The following is a 23400-nucleotide window of genomic DNA, read 5'->3' as shown; positions in this document are numbered from 1 at the left end:
TATCAATGGGACCTTTGTGTCTCCAAACTTCCTCCATTCGCCCACTCTCCAGCATCAGAAGCTCATGGCTACTAGCTCCAAACCTTACCGTGACCTTGAACCGATTGTTTTGGATACTTCTATTGCCTCCTCGTAGGTCACGGGGAGGAGTGGCTCGTCTCACTGTGATGTGGATATTAGATGGACCACCTTGGTCATGAGCAGGACAGTGTTCACCATGTCTGAGTGTCCTCTGCCCATAGGGGTTGCTGTGTAAAAGAGGAATTCTAAATCATTGCTGAACTGAGGTCAGTAGATCGAAGACTACCTTACTTTTCATCAATCAGGCCCTGAAATCAGGAGGCAAAGCACTGTAAGTTAATAAAGAAAAAGCAACTTACCTGTAAATGCAGTTCTCCAGTATTGCTTGATTCAGCCATGTCTTCAAGCTAGGAGTCCCACGGTATAAATGTTAAGTATAGGCAGAAAACCTTGACAGTGACAGATAAAGCCTATAGACATAATTTTAAAATGATCTGAATCTCTGGCAATTAGCACACATTTCACCCTTCCTTAAACAGGTCCCCAGGTTCAGATTTTGTAGCACAAGTGTTTTTAAATTTAGTGCAATATAGGTGAGCCTGAGGGTGAGTCGCATGTGAATCTATGAAAAATACCAATACTGGAGAACTAAAATTACAGGTAAATAACTATTTCTTTCTCCAATACGGAGTCTTTCGTAGACTCACATTGCAGAGTAGCTAGCAGTAACTTTATACAGATAACAGAAGGAGCGGCGGAGAAAAGACAGATTCATCTTAATGAAAAAGATGACGTAGCGCTGGTTGTCCCTCTGCTACATCTCTGCCAAGTGTTGAGTCCAGACAATAATGCAGAGTAATAGTGTTAATGTTCTTTCATGTGGCTGCTCTGCAAACGCCCAGTATTGGAACTGCGGAAAATACAACTGTAGATGTAGACGTACTTCTTGTGGAAAGTGCATTGACATTTTCTTGAAGCAGATATCCCACCTTATTATGGCAGTAGAGTATGGCTGCAGAAACCCAGTGAGTGTTTCAATAGTGGTTGCCCTCTTCACGCAGAACCCCAGGACAATAACAACTTATCAGACTGCTGGAAAAATTGTATTCTATTAATATAAAATCCTATACACCTTTAAATGTCTAATGTATGAAGTGCTCTCTCCACTGCGTTGGCTGGGTTCTCGAAATACGTTTTTAAGATTTTTGGTGTAAGACGCTGTCTCTTTATGGGATATATCAGAAATCTGATATACCTTGTATTTTTTTTTTTTTTTTTTTTAAATGTGTTTTTATTGTTGCATCATAATACTTGGGTACATAGAGAATCAACTGCTGGCGCGGCTTCAACATTCAGCCACGGTCAGCCATGCGCGCAACTTTTCTGTGAGCAAACTTATGAATTTATGACATTTCTTCTGTGAAACAGTACAGATCGGCTTGATACAGTCTCAGGCTGGGATCCTATTATCGTGCTCCATAGGGGAGAAGGGTGGATACTAGAGGATACATGAATGCCCGCCTTGGTGGCGTAGTGTCAGTGTCTGTACAGTTCTTATGATTATATTGCTGATAACTGGGGAAACACAACTGGGGAGGGGAGCATATGGGCGTTAGCGGGTGCACGGTAGAAGAGGAGCAGGTGTCGGATGTCGGGAGACGAAGGGTTCCCTCAAAGAACGTCTATATCAGGGCAGTGTGGTCAGAGAGCGGGGGCATTCCATGTTAGAGCCCAATGGGATTACAGTGTGGGGACAGGGCTTTGGACAGGAGCTATATGTTCATTCGGGAGAGGGAGTGGGGGTGAGGGGGGGGGCGTAGGTGGGTCGTCTGTGCGCAGGGACTGCCGGAAGCTGTGTAGGAGCATGGCCCATTCCATGGAAATGGGATGTTTACGCGCGCCCTTGGCCTCTTCCTCCCTAAGGGCGTCTTCCTCCGCTGCCGCCCACTTACAAACTGCTCCTGTCCAGGCTGCTATAGGGGGACCTTCCGGGGATCGCCAATGCATAGCTATGCATCTGTTTGTCAGCAGCAGCGCCAGGGACACGAACCGCCTGTGTACAGGTTCCTGTTTAGGGATGTGTAGGATGCCCAGTGAGCTGGATTCCCAGGAAGCTAGTGTTGTGAGGCCTGTGAGATCCGCCAGTGTGTCGTGCACAGTTTTCCATAGGGAGTGTAGGCCGGGGCAGTCCCAGAACATGTGACGGAAATCTGCATCGGGGGATCGACATCTGGGGCATAGGAATTGTGTGGATGGGTAAAACCGTTGTAGGCGCGCCGGCGTGAGGTATGCCCTGTGTAGTATGTAGTATTGGATGTTTTTAAATCTGGCATTTCTGGAGACGCGTTTCGGGGCCTCGAGCGCCTTGGTCCACTCCGAGTCATGTAGTGCGCGACCGATGTCCTCCTCCCATGTGGCCCGCAGGGCCGCCAGGGGGGCGTGTGAGAGTTCCTGGATTGATTTATACAACCAGGTGATCAGGTGGCGACCCACTCCCATGTGTAGGATGGTGTGCACTACTGGGTGCGCTTCTGGTTCCCCTGCTCTAAGATTATGGTGGGGACGGAATCCCTCAAGCAGCTGTCGGTGCCTGAGGAATTGACCTGGGGGGAGGTCGTATTCTGCAGCTAGCTGAGTGATTGGCTTCAGTTGTCCTTCCTCGAAGAGCGACTCCATATCCATGATAGTGCAACGGGTCCACTCAGCTAACATTGGCGCCGAGAAATAGGAGTCTTGTCTGGGGCAGCCCACCAACGGCAGCAGTGGGGAATATGGGGTCCTACTAGGGGCCATCCGGTGGATCCGCATCATACATTGGCGCGCTATCGTGACTTGTCGGGGGTATGTCCGTCTGGGTTTGGTGCCCGGGAGAAGGAGACGGATGAGCTCCGGGGTCGGTACTCTGCCGGTCGGGGTAGTGGTCTCCAGGGTGTAGCGGTCCGCTGTCCAATATGATAACCATTGGAGCTGTGCCGCCAGGAAGTAGGACTCGAAGGAAGGAGCTCCAAGTCCGCCTTGTGTTGTGGGGAGTTGGAGGGTTTTCAAGGCCACTCTGTGTCGATTCGTGCCCCAGATAAGGGTGCCTAGCAGAGAGTTGAGGTCCCGAAAGAAAGATCTGGGCGGTACCACCGGCAGGTTTGTGAAGTGATAAAGAAGTCGGGGGAGCATCACCATTTTTGCCAGGGCTATCCGTCCTATCGGGGCTAACGGGAGCTTGTTCCAGAAGGCTACAGTCGGGCGTAGGTTAGCAAGCACCTTTCGGTGGTTGCCGTCAAAGATGTCCACCGGTGAGTGGTACAGGCGGACACCGAGGTACCGAGGGGCCTCCGCGGACCACGAGAGCTTGCGGGTTCCCAGCTCGACGTCTCGGGGCGGTAAGTGCGGGTGGAATGGGTAGACCGTGGACTTGTCCCAGTTCACCTGGAGTCCTGAGGCGTCCGCAAACTCTGTCAGCGCCATCCCTATGGGGGTTAGATCTGCCTCTATATCTCGGACATATATCAGGAGGTCATCTGCGTACAGGGAGACGCAATGCGTATCGTCCGCAAGCGGGATGCCCCAGTGGGTTCCCTCCTGACGCAGTCTAACCGCCAGCGGTTCGACGGCCAGGGCGAATAAAAGGGGTGATAGGGGGCATCCCTGTCGCGTGCCTCGGCGAACCTCGAATGCAGAGGATATGTGTTTCCCAATCCGCACTCGCGAGGTTAGGTCGGTGTATAGGAGGCGAGTGTATGCCATGAGTGTCGGGCCGACGTTGAGACGACTCAGGATCGCGAATAGGTACGGCCAGGTGAGAGTGTCAAACGCCTTTTCCAAGTCCATGATCAGGCAAGCGGCGCGCGGGAATCTGTCCCGAACCTGATCCTGTACATGGAAGACCCGGCGGATGTTCTGTGAGGTGTTCCTGCCCGGTACGAACCCACATTGGTCAGGGTGGACCAGTGGGCGTATGACCTGGGTGTACCTGTCGGCCAGGATCTTCCCGAGGACCTTGCAGTCCGCCGAGAGGAGCGTGATAGGACGATATGACCCCAGCTGGAGCGGGTCCCTGTGAGGTTTGGGGAAGGTCACGATAACGGATTCCCGTAGTGACTGAGGAAGCACTCCCAGATGGAGAGCTGCTGCGAACATCCGAGCCATTCGGGGAGCCAACAGGGTAGAGAACGCCGAATAGTACTCCAGTGGGAAGCCGTCGAGTCCCGGGGCTTTATTCCGGGAAAGGGCCCGTAATGCCTGAGTGACATCCGAGGGTGTTATTTTGGCGTCAAGCGTGCGCTTGTCAGCGTCCGATATCGTGGGCAGCGTCAGCGAATCGAGGAAGCAATCCACGCACGATGGAGCGTAGCGGGTTGGGGCCTCGTATACCTGTGCGTAATGGCGTTGGAACGCTAGGAGAATCTCGGCCTGGGATCGCACCAATATGCCGTCCGGATTGATAATATCCGTAATCGGCTTGGTCTCGGTGTCCTGTCGTGCCATCCAGGCAAGCAGTGCCCCCGTTTTGTCCCGTTCTTTGTGTACTCTGGAGGCATAGGCGCGAAAATTATACTTCCGGAGATCGGCGCAAGCAGCCTGGTATATCGATTTCGCCTCGGCCGTGAGCGCGACGCTCTCTTCCGAGTCATCGGTTTGTTTTGTAAGCGTAGCCAGACGCCGTTCCGACGTGAGGAGTGTCTGTTCTAGTGTGCGACGAACCCCCGCGATTTGTTGTATGCATTCCCCCCGCGCCACCACTTTGAATGCATCCCACTCCATTAACGCCGATGATGCCGTACCCGCGTTGTGTAGGAAGTAATCCTGGATACTGGTTTTGTGCGTGTCCCTGAAGACTTGGTCTGACAAGCAGTCCTTAGGGAGGCGCCAGGTGGGGACCGGCGGGCGTGGGGGGCGCCAGGTCAGGCGTAAGATGTGAGCATCGTGGTCCGAGAGGATCCGACCCAGATAGTCCGAGGACGTGACCCTTGGGAGGATAAGTGCGGAGCATAAGAACCTGTCCAAACGGACCCGAAGGTTGTGTGGAATCGAGTGGAACGAATAGACACGGGCCAGCGGGTGTAAGTGTCGCCATGCGTCGGTGAGTGCCCAGTGTGTGGTCCAGGCCCTGAAGAGTTCCGCCTGTCGGGGGGTTGGGGAGCCTGTGGGAGGGGGGTGTGATCTGTCTAGAGCGGGGTTCAGCGTGCAATTGTAATCACCTCCCAAAATCCATGGGATGGCAGTGAATTGGGCCAGGACGACTGTGAGGTGATCCCAGAATTTATCTTGTTCGGTGTTAGGGGCGTAAATGCTGCCCAGGAGGACCCCTTGCCCGTCTAAGATTCCCTCCAACAATGCGTATCTGCCCTCCCTGTCAACCACCCGTCTAAGTGTCCGAAAAGGGGTGCCTGGCCTAACCCACACTAAGGCGCCACGAGCGAATGCTGAGTAAGTCGTGGCGCAAAAGGTCCCCCGCCATTTGGCCTGTAATCGGGCCAGTTCGGTAGCGTTGGTGTGTGTCTCTTGTAACAGTGCTATGCAAGCTGACATGCGTTTAATGTAAGAGTAGACAGAATAGCGTTTGCTGGGTGTGTGGAGGCCCCGTACGTTCAGCGTGAGAACGTTAACATCTGACTGTGGAGTCGCCATTGCTGTGGTTTCGTGCTTGCGAGTGGGGAACCCTTGTACCTCCCAAGGACCGTGTGGGCCTGTGTCTCGTATGTGCTCCTGCGCGCCATGCTGCCATATGTGTGGGGGAGGGTCTAACGGGGGCTACAACGTGTAGAACCAAAAATGGGGAACAGTCCCAATGCCGGGGATATATCACCAGGGGTGGCATATCCAAACTAGTGTCCCACTAGGGGAGAAATATAACAAAATTCTGTGGGGGTGGTAGCGTGCGTTACTGCTGGGCTGTTCGCAAATCGGGCTGTTGTAGGGTTACCGTGGAGGCGGCGCGCAGTCTACGCATAGCGTGATCAACAGCCAATAGGAAAAGAGGATACAGCAATCGTCCGATTGTTCATCCTGAAGAGGTGCCTGGTTGACCTGCATGGGTGGCGTCCGTGGTGTGCACCGCAAGGAGGGGAGATGAAATCGGACCAAATCCTGACATTGTGCCATCACTGTCCCGGTCCTTCTCGGGGGTGAACAGGTGTGGTTGGTGTTCCAGGTCCGACGCTGGAGGAGAAGTGTGTAGTTCAGTCACTGCCCGTAGGGCATCCCGTCGCTCCTGCATAATTTGCGTGAGATCGGGTGAGCCCGAGGGTGAGGACGCTTGGCTCTTGGAGTTGTCTGTTCGGGTGCGGTTCATGCCTCGCCTTCTAGTACGTCGTGAGTCATTGTTTTGTCTCCGCTGGGGACCGGGCTTAGGGATCAGCGGACAGTGGAATTCCGCCCAGTCCTGCGCTTCCTCCGCCGTGGTGAAAAATATGGATTTCCCGTTATGAAGCACCTTGAGGCGGGCCGGGAACAGAAGGGAGTACTGAAGACCATTTTCACGGAGACGCCTCTTAACTTCCAGATAGGTCGAGCGTTGCTGTTGTATCTCGCGGGCGTAGTCTGGGAACACCATGACCTGCTGGTCTTCCACTTGCAAGGGGCCCGCCATCCGGGCCGCGCGGAGCACCGCATCTCGGTCTCGGAAATGCAGGAACTTGGCCAGCATAGGGCGTGGGGGCAGGCCCGGTTTGGGTTTCCGGGCTGGGACCCTATGTGCCCTTTCGATGGAGAAGAACGCTGACCGCTCCGATTCGGGGGTAAACGACCTGGTCCACGATTCCATATAGGTCAGCGGGTCCGAGTTCTCAATACCCTCCGGCAGACCCAGGACGCGGATGTTGCAACGTCTTGAGCGCCCTTCCAAATCAACGGTGCGCTCCTCGAGGGCCGCCACTCGGCGCAAGACTTCCTTCATGTCTGCTTCTTGCGTCTTCACCGTGGGCTGAAGCGCCGCCACGTTCCGCTCTCCTTCCTTCACTCTGTCCACCAGTTTGCGGTGATCGTCGCGTATTAGGTTGATGTCCGTCGTCAGGGTGCCTAGACGTTCCTCCATAGAGAGCCGGGACATTTCGATAGCCGCCAGCACCTGATCCAGTTTCGCTGATAGCGTGGGATCCGCGGTCGGCGTGTTCGCCTGAGTCCATGTCCTTGTGTGCGGCATGTTCTCGATGGCCGTTTCAGGGACGGCGGTCACCTGCGTGCCCCTTGGTTTCCCCATTGGGCTGTAGGAGAGGGCACCACGGCGTCTCGGGGTCCGGGGGCCACGGGTAGTTGGGTCGAGGGTCACTCCTATGGGGGTCGAGCAAGCAGGCTCTTGTGGCAGTCAGAGCCCCCGGGGTTCGCTCGGGGTCCCCCGGTTCGGTGGCAGGGCCTGCGCGGGTCCAAGGCAGCAGGCTATGGACGTGGTATGGGGCCAGCTGCACACCCCTTCCCCCAAAGCCGTGAACAGTCCGTGGCGGGGGTCGAGGTAAAGTGTGTTCCCGTGGGACCGTGGTGGTGAGGTGCTGCTCCTGTTGCGGTGTGACTCCGCCGTGTCCCGGAGGGCGGGTTACCACCGTCGCTGCTGTAGGGAAGCCCGGGCCAGGCTCGGCGCCTAGGCCTCTCCGGGCGCCATGCCAAGGTCAGGCAACTCGAGTAGCAGTGCTGTCCGCTGCGCCAGGGGGGTCAATGCAGCCCGTGGCGTGGATGTGGGATGACCGCTGGGGGTCTCAGGGGGGGCCCCGGAGGTCGCTGTGGAGGCAGTGGTGGAGGTCCCCAGGGGGGAGGGGGGGAAGCCGGCACTCACCGCTCGACAGGCGCCGCTCCGTTGCAGAGGGATCCGGGCGCCGCGACGGTGGTGCGCTGGCTGGCGTCCCTCAGTGTCCAGCGGCCGGACCGGCAACCAGTCGGGCAGAGATGCAGGTGGGGCGAGGCTCCTAGGCCTCTCCGGGCGCCATGCCGAGGTCAGGCAGCTCGAGTGGTAGTGCTGTCCGCTGCGCCAGGGGGGTCAATGCAGCCTCGGTCCCCGGCCCATGGCGTGGATGTGGGATGACCGCTGGGGGTCTCAGGGAGGGTCCGGAGGTCGCTGTGGAGGTAGTGGTGGGGGCCCCCGGGGGGGAGGGGGGGAGCCGGCACTCACCGCTCGTCAGGAGCTGCTCCGCTGCAGTAGGATCCGGGCGCCGCGACGGTGGAGCGCTGGCTGGCGTCCTTCAGTGCCCAGCGGCCAGACCGGCAACCAGTCGGGCAGAGGTGTAGGTGGGGCGAGGCTCCGGGCTGGCGTCCACCATCTTGTGCACCGATGCGCAGTCGTCTCGGCGAGTCCCGTGTCGCATAAGCCTGCAAAAATCAGGGACGCCGACCTGGTAGGAGTTCCGCCGCCTCGATGTGTGCGCGGTCCCCGGGGTCTCCGGACCGGCTGCGGGGGTGCGGACACTCAGGGTCTAGGTGGCCGGGGGCGCGGCCGCCATCTTGCGGTCCGGCTCCTCGCCCCGACAGACAAAGCTTCTTCCTGTCGATACCGCACTTCAGCAGCGGTCACGACTCCTTCGGGTGAAGCCCCCGGTGCTGCCGCGTCTGTCAGTTGCCGTTGCTTTGGCTGAGGCTCACGGCGATCCCTGGAAATGGGCAGGATGCGAGCCCGATCGCGGAGCCTCAGCAGAACACCGCCACCATCGTGGCTTACCAAGCCACGCCCCATCTGATATACCTTGTAAAGGGGTTCCCTTATGACTGGACAGGACTTGCTATGGCAATCCCAAAATGCTCTGTTAGGGGGTAGTGTCATTGCACAGCCTTAGGGATAACACAGAGGAGCGCAAGACATCGGCACATAGACACAATGATCAATAAATGACAACACAAGATGGAGAGCAAAACCAATTTATAAAAAAAGCAAATACCTTACATATGTTTAGGCATCAGAGAAAAATTGTTCAAGTTAGTATGTTTTTAAATAGAAATTCTTTTGAGTTCAAAAAGCAGACACTACAATTGAGTTCTGCAATGTTATCCTACAGAAGGAAGAACATGTTATGCAAACAGAATCCAAATCTCACAGACGATAGTGCACAGCAAAGTTAGAGTCTATTCAAATACAAGTCCAAATCCCAAATGGATCTAATCCAGAAAGTCTTCATTTTTCATTGATGATAGCAAAAGACAGCCAACGCGTTTCGCTCACAACACGTCAACTTCACCAGGGTAAATAGAAATGTGCATCGATCGAATATGGCATTCGGTTTCTAATTTTCACCCGTTGCGAGCCCGGTCATTCTATTGCATCAGATCCTCATATCACCCGCTGATATGAATAATTCATCCAGGGTCCGCTATTATGCATTCATTGTTGACTCCTTAAGAAGTTTCCTAAACTGCTCAGCTCTCGTGCCATACAGCTGCATGTCTTGCTGGTAGGGGTTACCATAATCAATGAAAAATAAAGATGTTCTGGATTACATACATGTAGGAATTTGACTTGTATATGAAAGAACTCTAACTTTGCTGTGCACTACCATCTGTGTATTTTGGAATCTGTTTTACCATCTGGATGCATCTAGGGAGCGGCAGGTGCTTTGGTTTAGTGCATGCAGTAAAATTACACCATTTGACAGATTGGGACAAGGGGGAGGTACAGTATCCTGGCTGGCTCACTGGTCTTTAGCGTGTGACAAGTTCTGCAAACAAATACAGCATAGTGACTTACAAGACCAATCTCCAGGAGTTAAGGTGAGTGATAGGCAAGGTCCAAGGCAGCACCAGCAGTATACCACCAACAGCATGAGGGCCGCCAGGTGCAGGGTACAAAACAGCGGGGAAGCCCAATGATTTTCTATGGAGATCGGTCACAGCAAAAAGAGGCTGTAGGCTTTGGCTAAAAGGCCAGTCAGGTTGAAGCAACATGGGGGTTCCAGTACTGCGATGCTTGGGAACATAGAACCACCTGAGAGCCTCTTCTCCGGGGCCTGAGGGCGTCAAAAGCAGAGGTGACTTTGGGCATTGGGTTTTCTTACTGTGAACAGTTGCGTTCAAGAGGGCCTGTGTGTAGAGGCTGCAGGCGAAGTTGGGGAGTCCACAAGGGGTGAAACCACAATTGACTCTAGCTCTGGAGGGCTGGGGGACCTTGTTGACATGGTTGGCCCACTTCAACTTGGGCTGGGGGCGACTGGTGCAGTGGTGGCTTCAGGTGTCCGGATTTGGCAGTTCCGGGGGCCTCAGAGTCTTTGCTTCAGAGTTTCTGCAGGATGCGGGGGTACAGGTCCGCTGTTCACTGGAGGTCTTTGGTCTTTCACAAAGGCAGGCAGACTTCCAAAGTTCTCGAGTCAACAGCTGCAGGACGGGTCAACTATGGTGCAGTTTTCAATGATCGATGCAGATAGGCCGGCAGGGTTGGTTCTAGAGCCAGTTGCTTTTTCACTCTTCTCTGTTGCGGTGTCCACCCTCTTCTTAGGTCGTCAGGATCTGCTTTTCTGGTACCGGGAACTCCAACAGCACTGACTTGAGGGTGTGGTTAGGGTAGTAGCCAATGGGCTACTGACCTTTAGGGGCATTACACCCCCTATATGACCACTTCCTATGGAAAATGGGCATACCCTGTCCCAGAATTCGCAAATAAGTCAACAGAAAGATGTCTCTCTCTGAAGAATTGTGTCCACCTTAGTGCAGCCCACCTTAGGGTTGGTACTAGCCTGGATGTGGCATGCCTACTGGACAAGTTCATTTCCCCGCCTGTCAAGGGCCCAGGGGGGTCCTGGACATGGGGAGAGGTGGCTTCCCCTCTTGTGAGAGGAGCCAGCCTCGCATTCCAAAGGCGGCAGCTGTTTGCAGCTTGCCGGCCTTGGGGGGGCTAATCAGCAGGCCATCCTGTGGGAGGGAATGTTACACCTTCTTCTCGGATGAGCTTTTGTTCTGGGCCTTCTGAGAGCAGAGGCTCTCACCCTATGCGGTCGGAGCATCGTCTTGGTTGTTAGTCAGGCAGAAACCAGTCAGGAGGACACCACAGGTTGGTAGGTTTTCAGGGGGCACCTTAAAGGTGCCCTCTGGGTGCATGTATTGGTAAAATCATCACTGGAATCAGTGAGGGTTTATCAATACGAGATGTTTGATACCAAACTTGCCTATTTTCAGAGAAGCACCATGTAGCTGGGGAATTCATTTGCACCAGTGCCCATCACATGTTTTAAAATGGATTCCCTGTCCACTTGCCCTGGCAGTAACAGGACTGAACAGCACAGGGGAATATTTGCTCATTCAGGTGTGCCCTCACATGTACTATTCAGCACCCTCCCGTAGGGCTGTCAGGCCTACTGTAGGGGTTACAAATATCACATACAGTGTTAGAGGACATGGCACACAAAAATGTGAGACATGCGTTTTCACTTTTGTCGGCACCAAGACACCCAGCCTGCAATGGTAGCCTTACATGTGCTTGGTGAGGGGTTCCTTAGGGTGGCACAAATTGTACTTCTACCCTTAGGGACACTCTTTAGTACCTCAGGCCCTAGGTACCCTTTATTAGGGACTTACAGAGAGGGCTAAAGGTTTTGCTAATTGGGGGAACAATTGTACAGTTTTAGGAAAGAGCTCTGGCACTGAGGACCTGGTTAGCATGTACCCGGTGCACTCAAAATCCCATCAGTTACCATGCAAGAAGTGGGGTAATTGTCAAAAAGGGCTACTTTCGTACAATTGGTTTGTTTAAATGTAAATTAGTGGACATCCTCGGTATAAAATCAGGATTTGTTCTTAGAGTTATATGATCATCTTTAATCTGGAAAAAAGGCTCTTTGATTATAAAGGCATTGATTTCACTAACCCTTATGGCAGAAGTATGCATTGATAAAAGCCTAATAAAACCTTCCAAGGGGGTTGAGGCCTGGCAAGATGGCAGAGTAGTTTCATAGCGGTGATGACGGGGTAGCCAAGTGAAGCAGGCCATTTTCTCAGTGGATATCAGAGAGGTCTGTGGTCCGATCTGAAGAAAAACGATGCACACAGAGGGCATCTTGGAGACGCCCCCTGAAAACTAACCAACACTAGTGTCTGAACTGAGTGGCTGCTCACCAGCTGCCACCACCAGACATGTTTCTGGTTCGAGAAACATGTCTAATGCTTATGAACCCCTAGTAAATGATACTCCGGTATCTCAGGGGTTGTTAATTATACATAAGATGACATGTATTCTTTGCACACCAATAAATGTAATCAGGCATGTATTTAGAAGTCCTGATGATGATCCTGAATTATCACAGATCGAAACACTGACCTTAAACACTCTGACCCTTTAAATATGTGTATATGACTTCTGGGTGCAGTAGTGTTCTCCTTCATGTAAATAAGTAACCCCCAAAGTAACCCCCATGGTGAATACAACTGATGGTTATTTAATGTCTCATGTCTGCTGTTTTTCATGTTTTTAAAACACGTTGAGGATTACTCCAGTGGGGTTAATATTCCACACATATAAATGTTTGATGAAAAGTGTACTACATATCCATTTTTTATTACTCCTGGATGTCATTCTGGTCTCCAGAGCATTGCTATCAATATATTGACTGTAGGGACCTTCGTTCCTGAAAACAGAGTGTATGTAGGTGCATAACCAAGAATCCCCCCACTGGATGATCCAACCCCATTACCTTGCGGGAAAGAATATAGGACACTGTCTTGGGCACAAACTAGACACACGTTACAGAGAAGTTAGGCAGTTGCTTGCCGAAGCCTTAGCATGCAGAGAACACGACGTCAGTTGAAGTGTCTCCTCTATAACCCCTGGAAATGGTTATAATAAAAAACATCCTTGCGATGTATATGCAGATTAGTGTTATGGGTATGCAAATCGCCCCGTGGATAAAGATAGAATGACATTTGCACAACGTGCCAAAAGGCCTTATACTCCATGTTTGAGGCATCATGATGTTGCACGAGGCCAGATGTGTAAGCAAAGTAGTTTCAAACAAACTTATCCAACAAAGTCACACATGCAAATATCTGCAAAAGGCCATAGAAAACGTTATTGTGCAGAAAGAGGACAATGTAAGAAAATGTGCAGCGTTGCTACATGGGCCTAAACCTGGCACACACCACTATAGCCTCTGAGGGTAACCAGTAATCGCACAATGTTTTTGCTTCTATCTGTTTTATACTGTCCTACCACAAAAGCATGTTCACTGTGGTGGGTTTTAGCCCTATCTACCAGAAACCTGCCCTTTTGAACAAGCAATGGGATTTGGTTAATTTATTCCTGCGGGGGGGATGCGGAAGCTTATAAATGGAGTCATTATGATATGCACTATGTGATATACCTATATGCCAATAAAATTATTAAAAAATAAAATACCTTTCAAGAAAGAAATTTAAATTCTGCTTTGTTGATTGGTTAAAAAGGAGTCTTCCTTAGTTAGGCTAAAACTACATTCAAATGCCACTAAATCAGTGAGGTTCTTACTGGTGGATAAAGTCTAAAAAGGCCTTTAAGAAATTATTTAATTATTCTTTAAGACTATAGCAGTGGTCGACTAAGTGTTCTTCTTTAGCAAGAAATCGTCGATATGAGGACTTTGAGCAATGCGAGGCTCAGACCTAACTGAGACAGATGCAACACACATGGTAATATTTGGTTTTGTAGAGATTATTTTTGAGTGCAAACTGTGATCAGCACACCAGGAGTGAAATCATTTTCATGTGGTTCCATTACTTTTCTTCCTTGATGGAGCGCTACCATTAGATAACATTCTCCTGCAATCTTCTGGACTATCTAGAAGGCAGAATTCACTGAACTCAGGAGATAAACTGTCACCTCAGATAGTTTGGGTCTGGATTAACTACCTGGCCGTTTCGTTGTGCCAATACATTATGGGATGATTTCAACTGATTTCTGGTCTGTTCAGAGAGAAGTAGCTTTGTGAATCTCAACTGTGTGGATCACCAAGTAACTATTGGAACAAGACAACATCCTTCTCATTTCATCTTTGCGAGGACCCCTAGAATCAATGAAAGGGGTGGAAAGGTATATTCACAAGCCCTGATCAGGTGACTGAAAAGGCATTCCCTCCATGATCCATGAGGGCACTGCCTCCTGGCATAGTATCAGCATTTGCAGTTCAGGCTGGTCCCAAACTGATCGAGATTTGTTATGCCCCAGCTCAGTAAAATATTGTTCAGCTGTTGCTGCTGCTGCAACTCTCTCTCCCACAACATTTCTTAGGGGTTTTGGCTGAGGCTGTCGGCCCAAAAAGTTAGGTGCTCCTGAGAAATTTTAAGTTAGATATGGCTTTGATAAGCCAAGTCCCATATTTTCTGTGCTTCAATGGAAAGCTGTAGGGCACGTGTTTCTCCTGGTTTGTGGATATAAACCATGCTTATAGTAATGTGCCCATATTAATACTGAAGGATTGGTTACCCTTAGAAGAAAGACTCGTAAGTTCGGGGGCTATGGCCTTCAACCTGGTATGTTGATACATAGTGGATTCTCTTTGGGGGACCATTTAAGCAGATTGCTAGCTTCTGCAAGTGCACTCCCCAACCTCCTAAGGATCTATGGTCTTATTGAAGTGAACTTTTCCTTGCAGATAGGACAACCCAACATTGAGATTTGTAGACTGAGCCCGCCATGGTAAAGCATTTATTCCATTTGTTTTGTCACCTGTATGATTCCTCGAATGATGTCTGAACGTGAAGTCACTCCTGGTCATCTTGAAAGGGTCTCATATGAAGACAGCAATGAGGGCTCATGGAGATGCACAGGAGATCATCCCTAAAGATCACTTGAAGATTCTTACTTGTTTTTTCTTTTGCAAAGTCTTGGCTGTTGAGGTTAGACGTTATACATTAGACAGAAAGGTCCTGTGTTGCATGGTGTCTAAAATTGCTCCTACAAATTGTATTTCTCTCGAGGGTATTAAGCAGTATTTCTTTTCATTGAAACTAAGCCCCAATTTATGGAAGATCAGCAAGCAGTCTCTTGTTTATCTCTTTGAAGCTTTGTGAGAGTTTCCTTTGACTAGCCAGTAGTCTAGGTATGAAAATAGTTTATGTACTTAAATGCACTGCTACCGCAACCATACACTTTGTCAATATTCCAAATCAGCCGTTCCCAACCTGTGGTCCGCAGACACAGTCCCAGGGGGGATGAAGGCAACAGTTTTAAAAGCACTGCAACATTACTTGTATATCCAGTAGTTTTCAGGCAACAATAAAAGTGTTAAGATAACTCTGGTGATTAATGTACCTGCAGGAGAGAGATGAGAGTTTTGTCTAGTGGCAGTTTTGATTCATATAAGGTAGCGCAGATGGTTAATACGCCTGCTGCAAAGAACGTGTCCCATGCATATCAAAAAACAGTATTTTATGTGCATAGCTCGGTGGCTTACTGTTTTTGTCACAGAGATTCTTTTGTTACTGTGTAGTTCATAAGTTCCAATTGTAATCTAGCACAGTGAGCTATGAAGTGCCAAAGAGCTGCATGCAAACTACATTGTACAAGTTAAAAAGTTATGTTTTTTCCCAGTCTTTCATTATCCTGATGCTGTATACATTCTTAATATTAAAGTCAATGCTGATGTGAATGTCAATGTTATGCTGTGAATCTTGAGTTTGTTCTTCTCCCGACCAAGCACTCTTAAAAAATGCCTCCCAGTATAGATGACAAGTATCCTACACCTTGAAGTCCCATTTGCCTTATGTAACATCTTCTATACATTGATTTACACAGTATGATTTCTTTTGTCTGTATGTGTGTGATGTAAAGTGCTCAGACACCCTACACTAGTATGAGAGGTGCTATAAAACAATTGAAATACATGTGACAGAGGGGTTATGGAGAGATGAGATGCAATGTTAGAGGGTGATCATTCAAAAGCCCCAACAAAGAAGATTGTCGTATCCTGGTGAACAGTAAGGTCATAATTTACTATGCTTTAAAAGCCAATACCATTGAATATATACTGATAAATGTGTTGTAGAATGCACCATTTTCGCCCTAAATTTTCTGGGGGGGAGAAATGCCCTGAACCCCACTTTGTAGTGATCAGGCTTGCTCGCTGCACTCGCTAGGCAACGTATGGGGACTGGCCTGACAACATTTGTAGGGGCTGCTCTGGGTTCTCAGTCCAGCCCTGGCAGGAGCAGGAGCCTCATGCCGCGAAATAAAACCAAACTTTGAAAAGTTTGTCCTGAGATGCAGCACCAACCTTCCCATTAAAATGTTTTGAATTTTGCATATTTTTTCAATATGAAATAATCAAATCTTTGGTAATTTCAGTGTTTATTTGGTGTGTACTTGTTTATTTTTTGCGAATTATTGTTTTAATGTTTGAAATTTAAAGTGTACAAAATGCTTGGGGGTCCCTGACTACCAGTAGGGACTCAGTGGGGGTCCTCAGGAGTCAAAAGGTTGGGAACAACTGTTCCAAATGATTTGGAAGAATGGTGTGAATATCGACAAGAAATATCAGACCTTATTAAGGATACGAAACTAGAGATATTGTTTGTCACAGAGACATAGATGGATAGTGCCTCAGATCCTGATCTAGCGGTTGCAGTTCCCCCAGGATATAAGGTCTACCGACAGGACAGACAAAGGAAAAAGGGTGGTGGTTTGGCAATAATTGCCCGTAATATCTTTACGGTGACAACGTCTCCCATACTGTCATCAACTTGTGAAGCAACTCTTTTTTCCATCATGTTAACACCCTCGCATAACTTCAAAGGAGTGCTCCTGTATAGACCGCCTGGAACACGCACTGATTTTCTCTCTGACCTGAACTCAATGCTTGAATCGTTAGCAATTGAGGACTCCTATACAATTTTAGGTGACTTCAACTTTCACCAAGACAATAATGAAACACACGCACTATTGTCAGACAAGGAAACACTAGGACTTCCCCAATTGGTCTCAACTCCAACACATGCGGCTGGTCATACTCTGGACGGCATTTTCTCTAATTTTAATGGGATCCTTGTAAAAGACGTCCTCCCGCTCCCCTGGTCTGATCATTATGCCATTCTCTGTGCTATTTCTATCACTGACGTTCCAATAGACAGACCGACTGATCCTTGTCGCGCACCTTTTAAAGCGTGGAAGGACCTCGATAATGCAGACTTTAGAGCATTACTGAATAGTACCTGCCTGATGATGTCAGCAGACCCAAACATAGCCATGAATCAATATTCAGAGTGGTTACGCAATGCTATAAATGCGCTGGTACCTTACAAAACCATATCTACGAATAGGACAGCCCCCTCTGCACCATGGTTCTCGGAAGAACTTAGGAAACAAAAACAAATTTGTAGAAGTTGCGAGAGATTCTGGCGAAAAACCTACGACCATGAAAGCAAATCCCAGTACAAGGAAACACTTGCAAACTATAAACAAGCATTTGCAATGCAATGGTCTCGGCATCATTAAAGGTAGAGCTATTGGCATTGCTCATGACATTTCTTTTTTTTTCTTTAAATCAAAAATAAATGGCCATTGTCATTAACATTGCCAATACACAGCACTCTGCACTCAACAGCACACAATGCTCTGCACACTTGCTCTGCACTCACTGCTCTGCACACTCACTCTGCACACTCACCACTCTGCGCACACTCACTCTGCACACTCGCCACTCTGCACACTCGCCACTCTGCACACTCGCCACTCTGCACACTCGCCACTCTGCACACTCGCCACTCTGCACACTCGCCACTCTGCACACTCGCCACTCTGCACACTCGCCACTCTGCACACTCGCCACTCTGCACACTCGCCACTCTGCACACTCGCCACTCTGCACTCGCCACTCTGCACTCGCCACTCTGCACTCGCCACTCTGCACTCGCCACTCTGCACTCGCCACTCTGCACTCGCCACTCTGCACTCGCCACTCTGCACTCACCACTCTGCACTCACCACTCTGCACTCACCACTCTGCACTCGCCACTCTGCACTCGCCACTCTGCACTCGCCACTCTGCACTCGCCACTCTGCACTCGCCACTCTGCACTCACCACTCTGCACTCACCACTCTGCACTCACCACTCTGCACTCTGCACTCACCACTCTGCACTCACCACTCTGCACTCTGCACTCACCACTCTGCACTCACCACTCTGCACTCACCACTCTGCACTCACCACTCTGCACTCACCACTCACCACTCTGCACTCTGCACTCACCACTCTGCACTCACCACTCTGCACTCTGCACTCACCACTCTGCACTCACCACTCTGCACTCACCACTCTGCACTCTGCACTCACCACTCTGCACTCACCACTCTGCACTCACCACTCTGCACTCTGCACTCACCACTCTGCACTCACCACTCTGCACTCTGCACTCGCCACTCTGCACTCACCACTCTGCACTCACCACTCTGCACTCACCACTCTGCACTCGCCACTCTGCACTCGCCACTCTGCACTCGCCACTCTGCACTCACCACTCACCACTCTGCACTCTGCACTCACCACTCTGCACTCACCACTCTGCACTCTGCACTCACCACTCTGCACTCACCACTCTGCACTCACCACTCTGCACTCTGCACTCACCACTCTGCACTCACCACTCTGCACTCACCACTCTGCACTCTGCACTCACCACTCTGCACTCACCACTCTGCACTCTGCACTCACCACTCTGCACTCACCACTCTGCACTCACCACTCTGCACTCTGCACTCACCACTCTGCACTCTGCACTCACCACTCTGCACTCTGCACTCACCACTCTGCACTCACCACTCTGCACTCTGCACTCACCACTCTGCACTCACCACTCTGCACTCACCACTCTGCACTCACCACTCACCACTCTGCACTCACCACTCTGCACTCACCACTCTGCACTCACCACTCTGCACTCACCACTCTGCACTCTGCACTCACCACTCTGCACTCACCACTCACCACCCTGCACTCTGCACTCACCACTCTGCACTCACCACTCTGCACTCACCACTCTGCACTCACCACTCTGCACTCACCACTCTGCACTCACCACTCTGCACTCTGCACTCACCACTCTGCACTCACCACTCTGCACTCACCACTCTGCACTCACCACTCTGCACTCACCACTCTGCACTCTGCACTTGCCACTCTGCACTCGCCACTCTGCACTCGCCACTCTGCACTCACCACTCTGCACTCACCACTCTGCACTCTGCACTCACCACTCTGCACTCACCACTCTGCACTCACCACTCTGCACTCACCACTCTGCACTCACCACTCTGCACTCACCACTCTGCACTCACCACTCTGCACTCGCCACTCTGCACTTGCCACTCTGCACTCGCCACTCTGCACTCGCCACTCTGCACTCACCACTCTGCACTCACCACTCTGCACTCACCACTCTGCACTCACCACTCTGCACTCACCACTCTGCACTCACCACTCTGCACTCACCACTCTGCACTCACCACTCACCACTCTGCACTCACCACTCTGCACTCACCACTCTGCACTCACCACTCTGCACTCACCACTCTGCACTCACCACTCTGCACTCACCACTCTGCACTCACCACTCTGCACTCACCACTCTGCACTCACCACTCACCACTCTGCACTCACCACTCTGCACTGTTCGACAAACAGGAATCCACTTAACTTTCCATTTTTGAGCATGTGCAATATAAAAGCAACGTAAAATGCTTAATAAAAGTAGGTACTCCGACACGAAGGCCAAGGCAGTGAGAGGTCACTGTCTTTATGTGAGCTGCAACAGAGCTCCCTATCAGCGAAACCAGGCCACTTGGAAGGTATTTGAGCCTACTTGCTAACATAGCGGAGCACATAACTCTTCAGAGATTTGTGAGGGATATATTATGCAACAAACATTTAAAGCATCATTAAAGTTAGAATAACTTGAAGGTCAAAACACGTTTGTAAGAAACAGTAAAAATATGTATTTTCTGAATAATACGCAAGGATTACAAAATATGCACTGGTAAAGCCAATAGATCTGTCATTTTGTTAGGGTACGTTTTTGGAAATAGTTGGGCAGTTGTATGTATGTTTGCCCCCAGAGGATTAGGATGAAAATCCAAAGATGAAGTGGCCCGCATCGCTATTGTTTAGGCACGTATCGCGGCCGCCCCGGAAGTCAGGCACGGTCGCCAGTGACGGGGGCGGGGCCACGTTCAGACCGGAACTGAAGAGGAGGCAGGCGGAGTCGTTGCGTCTCGCGGCCCGGGGCTCCTGTGAGCGGTGTAGAGCCCCGGGGCCGCGCCAGCAGGAGGTTGGGCGCCGCGTGCTGAGGTAAGGTAGGTTCCTAAAGGCTGGAGCGGGATTGGTGCACGTGTGTGTATGCTCGTGTGTGTGCTCGTGTGTGTGTATGTATGTATGTGTGCGACGGCGGGGGGGAGGGGGGCCTCGGTGCACTTGTGTGTGTGCGCGCGTGTGTGTATGAGTCAGGGGTGGTGTCTCTGTATGTATGTATGTATGTATGTATTTGCGTGCGTGCATGGGCGCGTGTGTGTGTGTATGCGCATGCGTGTGTGGTGCTTGCGCTTCCCAGGAGACAGCGCCTGGCCACAGCGCGCGTTCCAGTTACAAATCGCCTGGAAGGATGCGTGTGGCCAGGACTGTCTCCTGGGACTGCTACTCGCTGACATAAGATCTCGGCGGAGACGCGCTTACGCGCGTCTTTTAGCCGAGACCTAAAAAAATGATCATCAATGCAAAAAGGAAGTTCTTCAGCGATCAAATAGAAAATGCTAAAAAATCCAGTAAACAACTTTATGACTTAGTGAAGGAATTAGTAGGGAAAACTCCTGACCTTGCCCCACCCCCTTCCCAATCTTTCTGCGACGCACTGGCCAATTTCTTTTACACAAAGGTTAACGATATTTATCTGGCCTTCTCATCTAAGGATAAGTCCTTTACACATTTCGCCTGTACGACACCCTCTGTCTGCTCCCTAACTTACTTCAAAGAAATGACTGAGCAACACATTTTGGACATTATCAACAACATAAAAACAGGATCTGCCCTAGATCCATGTCCACCAAAAAATGTTCCACCCGTCATGGACCTACTAACGCGGGTAGTCACCCAAATATGCAATGCTATGTTTAAATCAGGGATTTATCCTAATGCTCTGAAAAATACTCTTCTAAAGCCACTTTTAAAAAAAAACATCTCGCCAAAGACGATTTAAAAAACTACCGACCCATAGCCAGCCTTCCATTTTTAGCTAAGGTGGTAGAGAAGGCCATGAATCACCAGCTGTTGGATTATATTGAAGAACACGGCCTGCTGGATAACACCCAGTTTGGGTTCCGCAAATTTCACGGGACTGAAATGGCCCTTATCAAAGCGGCTGATGACATTAGAGTTATCAGAGATCAGAGAGGAACTGCAGTGCTTGTACTGCTGGACCTATCTGCCGCTTTCGACACGGTCGATCATTCCATCCTGATCGACCGTGTCGGAAAGATGGGAATCCAACTGGGAGCAAAGAAGCTACTTGCCTCTTTCTTATCCGGAAGGACTCAGGCAGTTACATTAGGTCCCTTTAAATCGAGTGAGCTCTCTCTACCATGTGGGGTGCCTCAAGGCTCATCCCTAAGTCCGACACTTTTTAACATCTACGTGTCGGACCTAGCTAAAGTCATCAAGCAATATGGGATGGGCCTTACCTCCTAGACAGATGACACCCAGCTAGTTCTCGTCATCAACAACGATGGTGAAGAGGTGGCGGAACGCTTCCAGGAAGGCATGCTGGCGATTGGAGACTGGATGGCCTCCAGCTCCCTTAAACTCAACTCCCAAAAGACTGAGGTTGTCATCTTCGGGAAACTCTCCCCAAGTTGGTCCCCCGTCTGGTGGCCGCCAGCCTTTGGAACCTTGCCCAACCCCGTCCCAAAGGTTCGGAACTTAGGAGTTGTATTTGATGAAAATCTTAATTTTTTTGCTCACGCTAATCAAATAGCGGCAACAGCTTTCCATAAGCTAAAACTCATTAAAAAAATCATACCGTTTCTACCAGACAGCGCTGGCAAAACCCTGGTAAGCACACTCGTACTATCATCACTCGACTACTGCAATGGCTTGTTTGCCAATGCACAAATTCGGGTTGTTAACAAAATGCAATCAGTTTAAAACGCTGCTGCAAGACTGCTTTCCAGGACCCCTAAATTCAAACCAATTGCCCAAACCATTCGGAATCTTCATTGGTTAACAATCAAAAATAGAATAAAATTCAAGACACTGTGCATTGTATTTAAAGCATTACACAACCTAGGTCTGCAGTTTCTTTTGAACCAGATAACACCTTACTGTCCTCCAAGACAACTGAGATCAGTAACTTTGCACCAACTAACAGTTCCTTGTACTAAAACAGTTTCTTGGGGAGACAGACGTTTCCCAGTTACCGCAACCAGACTTTGGAACTTTCTTCCTCTGTCCATCAGGCTGAGTCCCACTCTTTTTTCTTTTCGCAAAAGCTTAAAGACCTGGCTGTTTAACCAGTAACCCACGCCGAGATCCAATATCAGGAGTCATGAATTGAGTTTTTAGCGCCAAGACGCCCCCGGGCATTCGCTCGCGCTCTTTAAATCTCATAAATAAATAAATAAATAAATATACACCCTTTAAGTCTAAGGATGTCATGTAAACTCCTTGTTGAACTAGCAGGAGGGCTTCTTGTAAAGTGACCATTAGAAAGGGCTGCTTCTTGAGAGATTGGTTTTAATTTCGTAAAGCCAAAAATCATTCTCCAGATTTCTTCCTTTTTAATCAGGAAAAAGCAAGACTAGACACCTAATGTTCTCTGGTAAATAGGTACTTGCTCTATTGCCCCTTTTTGCAACATTATTTAAAACTCGGCTTCTAACAGACAAAGATGTTCGTGGGGTCCTCTGGACGGTGGTGGTTGCTTTTGAGCGAATTCTAGTGTGCAGCCAAAGTGTATCAGACCTAATACCCAGCAGTCAGACGTTATAGCTACCATAGTCTGTATAAAGTTGGGAAGAGGAAGCAGCCTTACTGCTAGAGCGGTCAACCTCGAAGCTGGGGAACCGGGCTCGAGCAACGACGCTCAACATCCTGTGATTCTGGGCAAATCATTTAATCTACGTGTGTCTAACAAAAATGAATGTGTCCGTCTGTAGCGAAACTGGTGCTCCTGTAAAGCGCTCTGATACCAGATATCCTCAGGTCATGTTTGCACTATATAAAACTTAATATATTAGTTGAGATTCTTTCTCCTACAAGCAATTCAGGAACTATCGTGACCTTTGCTTCCATAATGTCTGTTTTATCGGAAGTTAGTTTCCGCAAGAATGCTTTGTAGATCATCTTCGAGGGAAGGCTTAATGTAAAACCCTGGTGGCGGCGGTCAATATTGTTGTGTGTAACCTTGTCAGTACAGCTGTTGAATTGGTTGACATCTGTAAGGTTGGTAACATCCTCTAAAGGAATCCTTCCAGT

At 50.0% G+C, this 23400-nt stretch overlaps 1 protein-coding gene across 1 annotated transcript in view; it reads right to left on the bottom strand.

Annotated features, from left to right (window-relative positions):
* Positions 1 to 23400, bottom strand: part of LOC147691863 (nuclear RNA export factor 1-like) — a 964523-nt gene that overhangs the window by 810995 nt on the left and 130128 nt on the right. Inside the window, exon 3 of the mRNA XM_086938137.1 lies at positions 89 to 248. Within this exon, the coding sequence (XP_086794263.1) occupies positions 89 to 248 (160 nt within the window). The remainder of the gene's footprint in view (positions 1 to 88; positions 249 to 23400) is intronic.

This window comes from Lissotriton vulgaris, chromosome 9, assembly GCF_964263255.1.
Source record: "Lissotriton vulgaris chromosome 9, aLisVul1.2, whole genome shotgun sequence".
NCBI lineage: Eukaryota > Metazoa > Chordata > Amphibia > Caudata > Salamandridae > Lissotriton > Lissotriton vulgaris.
Note: the sequence above shows the minus strand (reverse complement) of the source record. Positions and strands in the feature narration are given on the sequence as shown.